The sequence below is a fragment of the Felis catus genome, chromosome E2 (assembly GCF_018350175.1).
Source record: "Felis catus isolate Fca126 chromosome E2, F.catus_Fca126_mat1.0, whole genome shotgun sequence".
NCBI lineage: Eukaryota > Metazoa > Chordata > Mammalia > Carnivora > Felidae > Felis > Felis catus.
Genome location: NC_058382.1, coordinates 3,935,441 through 3,948,045, shown reverse-complemented (window position 1 = coordinate 3,948,045; position 12,605 = coordinate 3,935,441). Strand labels below are relative to the sequence as shown.

The following is a 12,605-nucleotide window of genomic DNA, read 5'->3' as shown; positions in this document are numbered from 1 at the left end:
CGCGTCGGGCTCTGTGCTGACTGCTCAGAGCCTGGAGCCTGCTTCTGATTCTGTGTCTCCCTCTCTCTCTGCCCCTCCCCCATTCATGCTCTGTCTCTCTCTGTCTCAAAAATAAATAAACGTTAAAAAAAAAAAAAAAAAAAAAAAAAAAGAAACACCCAGTCTAACAGTCTTTCAATTGAATTTTTGGGCCCATTTACATTTAATGTAATTACTTATTCACAGAATATAAGTTTATCATCTTGCTAGTCCTTCTATTTGTGCATCTCTTTTATGTTCCCTCATTTCCAAAGCCTTTGTTTTAAAAACAATTATGATTATTTTTTAAAGTTTATTTATTTATTTTTGAGAGAGAGAGAGAGAGCACAAATAGGGGAGGGGCAGAGAGAGAAGGAGAGAGAGAATCGTAAGCAGGCTCTGTGCTCAGTGTGGAGCCCGACTTGGGACTTGATCTCATGAACCATGAGATCATGACCTGAGCTAAAATCAAGAGTCAGATGCTTAGCCAAGTGAGCCACCCAGACACCCCTATTGTTATATTTTTTCTTATTGTTATTTTTAATAGGGCATTTTAACTCCCCCCACCTTATTTTTTTTTACCTCTATTTGTTTTTTGTTCATTTCTTTTAGTGATTACCCTATGGCTGGCAACATGTATGTTTGACTTACTAATAGCTATGTCATATTTTTCCACGTAAGAGAAAAAAAAATCTTTACACAGTATAACTCCCCAGACTAAATTTGTTTTCAAATGCACGAATCATGGTCTTTTTTGTTTTTTAAAGTAAGCTCTACACCCAATATGAGGCTCAAATTCACAACTTTGAGATCAAGAGTTGCAATGACCCACCAACTGAGCCAGCCAGCCAGACACCCCCATGAACCATCGGTCTTGCTCCATTTCTGCACATTGACCTCAGAGAAACACCTCATCTGTTACAGTCATTCAAAAATAGTCACTAACACCAATTCCTTCATTCACTTCCAAAGTCCGGTATCTTCCCTATAGGCCAGAGAAGCTCCAGTGGTCTCTGCACCAGCCTGTTTCCATCTCCTCAGGGGAATTGTTTGGGTCCTGGTTTCCAGCAGCTCTTGCTCTTGTAAGTGGGTTTGAATTTGTGTACTGAATTCACCATGTTCACGTAAAGAGTTTGCGTGAATTATGATCTCATGGAGCATTTTATTCCGTCTTGTTTCCTGAATGTGGGCGGGACACAAAATGTGTAGGTCACATGAAAGGAAGGAAAGGAAGGGTTGGCCAAAGATGTCACCACCCACATGCAGCTTACCTCCCTGTCGTGGTTGAGATAGGAGAAGGGCCCTTAGAGCAGACTGCAGGGCCACTATGATCTCTGAATTCTTTTGCCTCCTCTGCCTTGGTAAGTTTCTTGGGCTTGTATACTGGGATTAGAGGTGGGGGCGGCTGGAAAGAAATGTGACCACCTGCTTGTCTTTATTGATTGCTTCATATGTGTTAGGTACCTTGCAGAGGCTTTAGGTACATCAAATGTTTTCCAGTATGCAAGTCCTTACATTCCACATCCATGGTCTATCCTGTAGGCCTACCTCATCCCTATTTATTTAAAATCTTACTGGCTCAATATCTTTATTTTAAACAACTACATTCATTTGAAGACGGAAACTTTATGCCAACTGCTTAAATAAAAAAATTGGAGGGTGCCTGGTGGCTCAGTCGGTGAAGCCTCTGACTTCGGCTCAGGTCATGATCTTGCGGTTCGTGGGCTCAAGCCCCATGTCGGGCTCTGTGCTAACAGCTCAGAGCCTGGAGCCTGCTTGGGATTCTGTGTTTCTTTCTCTCTCTGCCCCTCCCCTGCTCATGCTCTGTCTCTCTGTCTCTCTCAAAATTAAACAAGCATTAAAGTTTTTTTAATAAATAACATTTAAAAGAAAAACCAGGGTCACTACCAAAAATAGGTCAATGTAAACATATATACATTGCAAAGAAGAAGATGATAGGACATTCTAGCCATGCATTGTTGCCCATCACATTTCTGAGCCCATGGCCAGCTCTTCCTTATCACAAAGGGCAACAAGGCAGAAAAGGTTGATCTCTAGCTTGAAAAATTCTTTGTTGTAATCAAAGCAGTGGAAGTGATTTAAAAGGGAAATGCCTTTCCTTTTCAATGCCTTTCCCAGGTATTCAATGCTATAGAATACCATGTCACTGCATTCCCTAAAGTCAGCTCCTAGAGCATCCGTGGTTTGAAATCCACCTTGTGGGAAATACCGTTTCGACCCTCACAAGCAGTCCTGCGTGGTGGGAATTAGGCCCACATTGAGAAATGAGGACTCTGAGATTGACAGCTCAAGGTTCCTGCTCAGGGCCATGCAGAGAATTAGCAGAAAGGTCAACATTCAAACCCAGGCCTGTCCGCCTCCAAAGTCACTGGTTTTTCCACCTGAAAAATCTCTCTGAGCCATGCTTCCATGGGGGCATCTCTTCCGTTGATCAACACGCATCTGTTGAGTCTCAGTACAGTACAGAATGTGTACAGACACTGGGGAAGCTGAGGCGAACAGCCCAGAGCAGCTACCTTCCAGGTGTTCACAGAACAGTGACACTTTGTGTCTCCTGTGGCATGAAGTACATAAACTCTAAAGAATTGAGGGTTTTGTGGATGTTTGTGGAACCAGCAAAAGTCCTGGGGCCATGGCAGGTGAGATTCGCATAGGACACCTTCTGGGGGAAATGGGACAGGAGCTGAGGGCAGAGTGGAAGCCAGGGGCCAGTGTGGGGAAATGAGAACCCCAGATGCATGACCTCCAGGGTCCAGTCTCAGCGGCAGCCCCCTGGGGAGGCCCCTCGGGATGGGGGCTCAGGTTCCACGGACAGACGCTTCTCTTGCAGGGCTGTGCGCTGGCCAAGGAAGCAGGGGGACTGACGGTGAGTGTTCCTTCAGTTAAACCCTCCCTCTCCTTTGCTCCAAATTCCCCGCATCCCTTCTCTTTCCTTCAAGGGGTTTCCTGACAGCAGGCAAGGGCACCAAATCCTGTCCCCAATCTGCTTCCTTCCAGAGCCCCTTCCCAAGCCCACCCTCAGGGCCTGGCCCAGCTGGGTGGTGCCTCCCAGAAGCAGTGTAAGGCTGCGATGTCAAACCCCGACCAAGAATGTCAACTTTGCTCTCAGGAAGGGAAATATTCTTTTGGATTTTTCACGATCACCGACTTCCAAGAAGGGCCTGGCTGAATTTCACTTCACTGGCCTAAGAACCAGCCATGCTGGAGACTACACCTGTGAGTGCTACAGACCAGGGGCCCCGGACATAAGATCACCGCCCAGTGAGGTCATCCTGCTGCTGGTGACAGGTGAGGAGCAGGACGGGCCTGGGGGAGGGACCAGAGGAGGGGACAGAGAAGGTGGAGACACACAGCAACAGAATGACTTGGTCGGCCTCATCCAGGGCTCGTGGGGGGGGGGACCTCCTTCCCACAGAGTCGAAAGAGGGTGACACCAGGGATCTGTGTCCCACCCTCAGCAGGAACCCCCCGCGGGAGAACAAGGGTGAGTAGGGGACCCCAGGCTTCTCCCCGTGACCTCGGAGCTCCCCTTCTCTTCCAGGAGGTCTCCCTAAACCTTCCCTGCAAGCCCACCAAAGGGGTGTGGTGACCGCAGGAGACGACGTGACCCTGCAGTGCCAGAGGCCAGACAATATTTTCGGGCCCATGAGGTTCGCCCTGCTGAAGGCGGGAGTGGCAGAGCCCATCCGGCTCCAGACCCCAGCTGGCAAGGAGGCGGACTTCTCCCTGCAGACTGTGACAGTCGGTGATGCCGGGAACTACAGCTGTGTCTACTTCCAGACCGGGACTCCTTTCTGGGCCTCACAGCCTAGCGATCGTCTTGAGATCCGGGTGAGAGGTGAGGTTTTGCACGATTTTTCAGAAGTTGGAGAAAGTCAATTCATTTCTTCATCAGCTTGTTTTTATTTTGGCTGTTTTGCTTGCTTTCCCAGTTTGGTGGACCCATCACTGACTTACAACACTATCAGTTTAAGGTGAACGACGTGCTCTTTTTTCTACCTGGAGAGCGTTGCTTCTGTTCCTTTCTGATTCTTCTTTCTCTTCTGATTTTACCGTCATCTCCTTCTCACACCTGCCCTTTCCTAACCTCTAGTCTTTGGCCTTTGTTGTTCTGTATTCCTGGAGAATTTCTCAAGTTGTTCTTGCAAACGATCCATCCCACCAACCGTCAGCGTCCCTTCCCCTATCCTTTGCGTCTCTTAGGCTTGTGGGTCGTCCCGGTGATGGCAGCCTCATGGCTTGCGGTCTCATTCTTAGTGCATGCTGCTGCCCCGGCCGCCAGCTTCCGGGTCACCCGTGGAGGATCTTCCACAACCATCTTGTGTGTCTGGCCAGAACGTTGCTTCCTCGGATGCCACACCCCGTGCTTCTGTGGCACCGTAGACGTGTGCATGTGAGCCGTGGTGGCCCATCGCCCTCTGGTTGGAAAGCAGGGACCGTGCAGCCAGCGCAGACAGGTGCAGAGGGCACCCTGGGTCCGCGACGTCACTACGGGTTCCTCCCACGGACTCTGTCTCCGGGAAACGTTGTGGCTGGTGGGCTCACACATGAACTCTGCACCCACAGCCTTTGTGACATGGAAGCTTCACTCGCAGGTCCTCTTAGGAGCCAGGGCCAACCCCGAGCCCAGGTCCTCGTTAGGAGCCCAGGTCCTCATTAGGAGCCAAGGCCAACACTGAGCCCTAGCTCTTCTTGGGTGCGGTGGGAATGAAATGCACAGTGCTCTCGGTGCTTAGTTACTGGGCTTGAATTTTCTTGAGCTCACGGCCGCCTGAAGTCTTTGCCGTGAGGAGGGGGTGCACAGACACCCACCGAGTCATTTCCCAGCTCGGGGCAGCAACTTTGGGATTTGGTCTTGCTCCTAAGCCTGATTCCTAATATCAGGAGGGAGAAGGGAAAAGGGACACGTGGGAGGGTCAAATGATATGAAGAGCCAATAATGAAGGAAGAGAGACCGAGCAGAGAGAAGACAAAGGACAGAAGACCAAGGAAGACCCACTAGAACCCTCACGAAATCCCACGTTGGGTTTTCAGTGATTACAACTTCAGGGCGGCCACAGCTGACCACTGGCCAGGGCACACAAGTGGGTGCAGGAGCGTCCTGTTGGGCAGATCCACGTGGGAAGGACGGGCGCTCCTCTACTGGCTGGTGCTGACGCTCTCCTCTCTCCCAGTCCCCCCAGGTGCCATATCGAGGGACTACACCACGGGCAACCTCATCCGCCTGGGTCTGGCTGCCCTAGTTGTGGTTATTATGGGTGCTCTCCTGCTGGAAGCCTGGTGCAGCCAGAAGGAGTCTCCACGTGGATCCACGTAGAACAGCTGAGCACTTGTCTTGTTCACAGGCTGGTATAGTGACGCGGGGTTCTCTGAACACCAAACTCCACCATGGGGACATGCTGTGTTTCTCACCATGGGCACAATTGATACTTTGGGTGGGGTATTTCTTCAGCATGTGGGGCTGTCCTGTTCCTTGTGGGAACATTCAGCACCATTTCTTTTTCTCATTAAAGAGCAGCTGAAGCCCCAGTCATTGTGGGACAAGATAATGAGTGCTATCAGGACCTTTCCCAACATTCCTAGATATGGAGGATGGGTGGTGGGGTGGTGTTCCCTCGGTGGAGAACCTGTGTTAGGAGGCCAGGAGAAATATTTCCTCTCTTCCTTACTCCCTGTCCTCAGGTCTGTCCTTGCATGCATTGGCTCCACAGTTACCATGGGGAATGAGGAGTCCTTGATCAAGTTACCAGCTTGTGTGAGATTTTACTGGTTCTCTTCCCTCCTGGGACAGAAGGCACACCATGGGGGGAGGTCTGGGAAGTTTGCAGATGAGGTGAGATCTCACTCATCTCCTGACAATATCAAAGACACAAAGTGGCCCCTATGTCTCCTAAGAGTGACACCTGGGATATAGTGACCAGGAACTGTCCCCAATATTAAAGGCTTCTTGGTGCTTAGGATGAGATAAATTTAGAATCATTTGGCTGTAATTTTTTTATGTCAAAATCAAAATTAATAAAATGTATGGCACCAGCTGTCTTTCACTAGTACTAGGATATGGAAAAGGTAGACTTTAACCAAAAAAATTCTACAATTAGTTAACTGTGACACAGCATTCAGCAACGTTCTAGTAAAAGCATCATGACTTCTAGGTGTTCCATTAGCTGACACACTGGAGAATAAATATCCTTTACTTAACTGTGATCTTGTTTTCTGAAATCAAGAGCTAAGAACAAGTGGTCTGGCAAGGGATTTTTTTTTATGTTCATTTATTTTGGGGGGCGGGGTGGGGAAGGGCCGAGAGAGAGGGAGACACAGAATATGAAAAAGGGTCCAGGCTCTGAGCTGTAGCACAAAGCCTGAAACGGGGCTTGAACTCACGAACGGTGAAATCATGACCTGTGCCGAAGTCAGACGCTTAACCAACTGAGCCACCCAGGTGCCCCAGAGGATTTTCTGATGTGTGAGTTTATTGAAACACATTGAAACACATCAAAACTGCTCTCAGAAATCATCCATTGCTCTCAGGACCAAGTCCTAAAGCATCAACGTGCTCCTTTAAGTCAAGAAAGATTTGGGTCCACTTCCCTTGGGATTTGGGGGACATTAAAAATGCGATAAATGCCGAAACAGTTTACAAACACAGGCCACAAGGTCGAGAACCTGGAAACAAACGGGGAGATGCCGTCTTTTATTTAAGCCTCAAGACGCATCTCCCTGCCTGTACTGATCGCCTCCCCTGGAGGGAAACTCAAAAGAGGAGTGCAACCTTCAAACAGCACTTTTTTTTTTTTTTTTTGTCGTTTTTTTCCCCCTTCCCTCCTACCTTCCAAGTTCATCTTCCTGCTTAAGCTCGAGTGGGCACGAGCTCACCTGCCAATCCCAGCAAGTAGCTCAACACAGAGCAAGCACTCAATGGGGCAGGTGAAGCAAACGAACTGGTCCCCTACCCTACAGATTCCCAGAGGGGATGACGGATCCGTAGGCCCCGCCCTGGGGACTACAAGTCCCCGCGGCCCCTGCGGGCCTGGCCCCGTGCCCGGGGTGGGGGTCAGGGGGCGCGCAGGGTTTTTTCCTCCGAGCGGGCTCCAGCGGGACAAAATGCTGGAGCCTCTCGCGGCGCAGGGTCGGGGCCCCACGTTGCCCGGGACGCACCGCGCACTGTTGCTAAGCGTGGGCGGGCCGGGGAGCAGGGCGCCGAGGGCACCTGCGGCCCGCGCGCTCCGCACCTGCGCTCCCTCCGCCGGGGCGCCCGAGCGTGCGCGCCGCGTGCGCCTTTGGAAAGCTTCCGTGCGCGCCGTCCGCGCCCTGGCACCGCCCGCGTCTGTGCTGGAGAGGCGTGGGAGCGGCGTGGGAGCGGCGTGGGCGCGCCCCTCGCGTCTTGGTGTGAAGGAACGGTGGCCCCACGGGTGAGTAGCGGCCGCGAGCTCCCCCGCGCCGCCCGAGGAGCGCGCTTTCCCAGGAGGACGCCTCCGAGTCCGGCCCTGGAGAGCGCTGCTCGCGGCCTAGGGGGCGCCCCGTAGCCCCAGGCGGGAGGGCCGGGGGCACCCGCGGGACCCTCCTCCGCCCCTGCCTCGCAGGGGAAGGGGGGTTCCGGGACTTCAGGCGCTCAGGGGGTGCATCCCAAAGAGCGCCCTAAGTATGTAAGTCGGACGCCCAACCCACTGAGCCACCCAGGCGCGCCCCTTAACACTTTAGATTCTTAAAGTGGGGCATGCCAGACCTTTTATTACTATTATTGGATAAATTTGACTTGTAGGGGTACCCGGGTGGCTCAGTCAGTTAAGCCTCCGACCTGACCTGGGCTCAGGTCATGATCTCACGGTTCGTGGGTTCGAGCCCTGCATGGGGCTCTGTGCTGACAGCTCAGAGCCTGGAGCCTGCTTTGTCCAGATTCTGTCTCCCTCTCTCTCTTGCTCTCCCCTGCTCACGTCCTCTCTCTCTCTCTCTCTCTCTCTCTCTCTCTCTCTCTCTCTCTCCCTCCCCCCTCCCTCAAAAATAAACATTAAAAAAAATGACCTGTAGCATTGTGTAAAATTATGGTGTATAGCTATCATTTTGACATTTATATGTTGTTAACATGATTGTAGCGATATTTATCACATTGTGTAATTATAGTACAGTATTATCGTCTATATTCATTATGCCGAGCATTAGATCTTTGGTTTATTCCCTGCTCGTTACAAGTTTGTACTCTGAACCAGCCTCGTCTAATCCCTGAATCCCCTGCTAATCACCATTTACTCTCTGGGTTTTTTTTTTATGGGTTTGACTTTTTTTAGATTCCACATATGAGTGATAGCACAGTACCTGTCTTTCTGTCTGACTTATCTCACTTAGCGTGATGTGCTCAGTGTCTATCCACGTTGTTGTAAATGGCAAGGATATCTTCCTTTAATATTCCGTTGTGTATGCATACTCCACCTTTTTTTTTTTTAAAGATTTTATTTTCAATTAATCTCTATACCCGATGTGGGGCTAGAATTCACAACTCTGAGATCAACAGTCGCACACTTCACCAACTGAGCCAGCCAAGTGCCCGTATACTATATCTTTTTATCCATCCATCCATTGATAGGCATTGGTTGTTTCCGTATCTTGGCTCTTGTGAATAATGCTTCGATAAGCATGGGTGTGCAGAGGTCTCCTTGAAATCCTGTTTCATTTCATTTGGGGATCTTCCCAGAAGTGAAATTGCTGGGTCATACAGAGTTCTATTTTTAATTTTTTGAGGAATCTCCATATTATTTTCCATAGTGGTTGGACCAATTTACATCTCCACTGCAGTGAACAAGGGTTTGTTTTTGGTTTTACTTTTCACCACATCCTCACCAACACTTTTTGTCTCGTCTTTTTTTTTTTTTAAGTTTATTTATTTTGAGAGAGAGAAAGAGCACGTGTGTGTGTGTGCATGCCCCAATAGGAGAGAGGCAGAGAGAGAATCCCAAGCAGGCTATGCACTGTCAGTACAGAGCCTGATGCAGGACTTGATCCCACAAACGGGGAGATCATGACCTGAGCTGAAATTAAGAGTAGGACACGTAACCAACTGAGACACCCAGGCACCCCTCTTCTTCATGAGAGCCATTCTGACAGGTGTGAGGTGATATCTCATTGTGGTATTAGTTTGCATTTTCCTGATGATTAGTGACATTGAACATCTTCTCATGTACCTGTTGGCCAAATGGATGTCCTCTTTGGAGAAATGTCAATTACTTTTTCGGCCCATGTTTTAATTGCATGGTTTTTGTTATCGTTGTTACTAGGTTGTGTGAATTCTTTATATATTTTGCATATTAACCCCTTATCTGATATATGGCTTGCAAAAATTGTCTTCCATTTTGTAGGTTGTCCTTTCATTTTGTTAATTGTTTCTTTTGCTCCGCAGAAGCTTTTGAGTTTGATATAGTCCCATTTATTGATTTTTGCTGAGAATTTTTGCATCTATATTCATCAGGGATATTGGTTTGTAGTTTTATTGTGGTGGTGTTCTTTTTCTAGTTCTTGAAGTGTAAAGTTAACTTGATTATTTGAGATCTTTCTAACGTCTTAATGTATCCACTATTGCTATAACTTTTCTCTCAGAACTGGTTTTGCTGGGTCCCACAAGATTTGATAAATTGTATTTCCATTTTCGTGTGTTTCAAGATAATTTTTAATTTCCCTTTGATTTCTTCTTTGAGCCATTGTTTAGAAGTGGGTTAGTTTCCACATATTTGTAGATCTTCTTTCTCATTTTCTTGTTGTTGTTGATTTATGTTTCACTGGTCATTCTGACCATTGTCGTCAGAAAAGATAGTTGGTGTGGTTTCAGTCTTCTTAAATTTGCCAAGATTTATTTTGTGGCCTGTCTCGATCTGTCCTGGAGAATGCTCCATGTGCACTCGAGAAGAATGTGGATTCTGTAAATGTCGAATAGCATGTTCTGTATTAGTTCACTTGTTCCAAAGTGTGGTTCAGTTCCAACATTTCCTTGTTGATTTTCTGTCTGGATGATCTATATGTTGCTGATATTGAAGTCCCTTATTATCATTGTATCATGGTCCATTTCTCCCTTAAGATCTGTTAGTATTTGTTTCATATACTTTGTCGTTCAGGTGTTAGGAACATATATATTTATGATTGTTATTGTCTTCCTGATGTATTGACCCTTTCATCATTATATAATAACCTTCTTTGTCCCTTGTTACCCTTTTTGGCTGGAAGTGTGTTTTGTCTGATAGAAGTATGGTTTTGCCTGCCTTCTTTTGGTTTATGTTTGCTTGCAATTCCATCCTTTCAGCTCAGGCCTCTCTGTGTCTTGAGAGCAGAAATGAGTCTCCTGCAAGCAGCATAGAGTTCAGTGGGTTTTTTAAAATCCAACCAGCCAGTCTGTGCCTTTTGATTGGCAAGTTCAACCACTTTAAAGTTAGGGTGATTGTTGATATGTAAGGACTCACTACTCCCTTTTATCTTTTTAACCTTCTGGTTATTTTGTCTCTCTGTTGTTTCTTTTTTCCTCTGTTTCTGTCTTTGTAAGTTGGTGGTTTTCCATTGTGATTTGCTCTGTCTGTCCTTTCTTTATGTTTCATGTCTTTGCTGTAGTTTTTTGCCCTGTGATTACCATGAGGTTTACACCAAACATCTGATAGATGAAATAGTGCCCTTGCTGCCGATAGTAGTTTATCTTCATTCGCCTGTAAAGGCCCCATCCTTTTACTCCCCCTTCTTCTGCATATTTTTGATGTCATAAATTACCTCTTTGGATGCCGTGATTTCATCACCAATTTGCAGTGGCTATGGTTATGTTTAATGCTCTTTTTTTTTTTTAACCTTCATGCTGTATTTCAGTGTTTAATATACTATTCTTAAAAAGAGTTACACTTTTCTAATGCTATTTATCACCTTTATCAGATTTTTTTTTTTTTGTATTTATGTCCTGTTTCTGCTTGAAGAACTCCATTCGGCATTTCTTGTTAGGCAGGTTGAGTGGCGATGGGCTTCTTCAGCTTTTGTCTGAGGAAGTCTTTCCTCTCCTTATATCTGGAGAGTATTCTTGGCTGGCAGTTGCTGTCTTCCAGTATTTTGAAGAGGTCACGTTAGTCTCTCCTGACCTCTAGAATTTCTGCTGAGAAATCTGCTTATATCCTGAGGGAGGTTCCTTTATAGGTTACTACCTTCCCTTACCCACTTCGGCTGCCTTTAAAATTCTTTCTTTATCATTGTCTTTTGACAGTGTTGTTGTGATGTGTCTTAGAGAAGGTCTTTTTGCCTTGAGATTATAAGGTGTTCCGTTAGCTTCATGGACTTTCCACTTTCTTCCCTAGGTTTGGGGAGTTCTTAGCTATTGTTTCTTTAAATACAGTCTCTATTCCCCTCACCCTCTCTTCTCCATCTGGTATACCTGTTAATCTTGTGTTGTTTCCTCTGATGGAGTCTGATTGTTCTTGGAGGGTTTTGTGGGTGGGTTTTTTTTTTTTTTTGAGATTTTATTTTTTTTTTAAGTTTATTTATTTATTTTGAGAGAGAGAGCACGCACACATGAGCAGGGGAGGGGCAGAGAGATAAAGAAAGAGAGAGAATCACAAGCAGTCTCCTCACTGCCAGCACAAAGCCCGACATGGGGCTGGAACTCACAAACCGTGAGATCATGACCTGAGCCAAAATCAACTCAGATCCTTAAAACTGACTGAGCCACCCAGGCTCCCCAGATATTTTATTTTTTTTAAGTAATCCCTACACTCAACATGGGCCTCAAACCCACAACCCCAAGATCAAGAGTTGTGCGCTCTACCCACTGAACCAGCTGGGCACCCCAGCTCTTTTGAATTCTTTGTAAGTCAGCTCACAGTATTGTGTCTTTGGGTTTAGTTGGCTGCTGGAAAATTGTCATTTGCTTTTTGTGAGGCCATGTGGCCGTGATTTTTCATGGTGTTTGATGAGAAGTATCCCTGACCCCACACTTGAAGTAGGGACCCTCTTTTGGGTAAGGTTCTGTTTACTTTGAGTCTAATCGAATGGTTCAACCGATGGGCGCCATAGGAGCCTTTCTTTTGTTTTCCAGAAGGTGGCGCTAGGGCATAAGTCTTGGTTTCTCTTGCCAGTGCTGTCTTCCAGCTCAGGTTGGGAGCATGTGAAAAAAGCAGGTTGAGGAAAAAGGTGGGGGTGGCACAAAGTGGGGAGAAGTATGTGCTTAGTGCTGTGGCTCTGGGTACGTCCCCACCTTGGAGAGGGGGTGTCCCAGAGCTCCTCCTGGGCAGACAGCACAGGCAGCAGGAGCCAGTTCCCTCAGTTTTGTGTGCACCCTCCCCCTGCCCAGCCTCACCCCAGCCTTCCCACTGGTCTTGGCACTCTCTCCTCCGAAATAGGGGTGTTGCTGAAGAGCGGGGGACCGTCCAGCCACAGCCGGGCATGAAGACTTCCACTGACCCCTTCGCTGCCCACCTCCTCCACTGCCAAAGCCACCACTGCTGTCATGTTGCAGCCACCTCCAGGCCCCGGCCACCTACCTTCCTTGCACAGAAGGATGAACCTCTGGTGTCCTAGTGGGCTGTGCAGAGGTGCTGTCGTTCAGTTACAGATGTGGA

General features: G+C 47.7%; 1 protein-coding gene and 1 long non-coding RNA gene across 2 annotated transcripts in view; both read left to right on the top strand.

Annotated features, from left to right (window-relative positions):
• The first annotated feature begins 1,137 nt into the window (after window positions 1-1,137).
• On the top strand, window positions 1,138-6,211 carry LOC101084150 (T-cell-interacting, activating receptor on myeloid cells protein 1-like). The gene is made up of 5 exons (XM_023245880.2): window positions 1,138-1,379; window positions 2,870-2,905; window positions 3,037-3,327; window positions 3,581-3,877; window positions 5,214-6,211. The coding sequence occupies exons 1-5, from the start codon at window positions 1,346-1,348 to the stop codon at window positions 5,354-5,356; spliced, it is 801 nt and encodes a 266-aa protein (XP_023101648.2). The 5' UTR covers window positions 1,138-1,345; the 3' UTR covers window positions 5,357-6,211.
• Window positions 6,212-7,313: 1,102 nt separating this feature from the next.
• LOC111558066 overlaps window positions 7,314-12,605 on the top strand; it is a 31,046-nt gene continuing 25,754 nt past the window's right edge. Inside the window, exon 1 of the long non-coding RNA XR_006590516.1 lies at window positions 7,314-7,448. This is a non-coding gene — a long non-coding RNA (uncharacterized LOC111558066). The remainder of the gene's footprint in view (window positions 7,449-12,605) is intronic.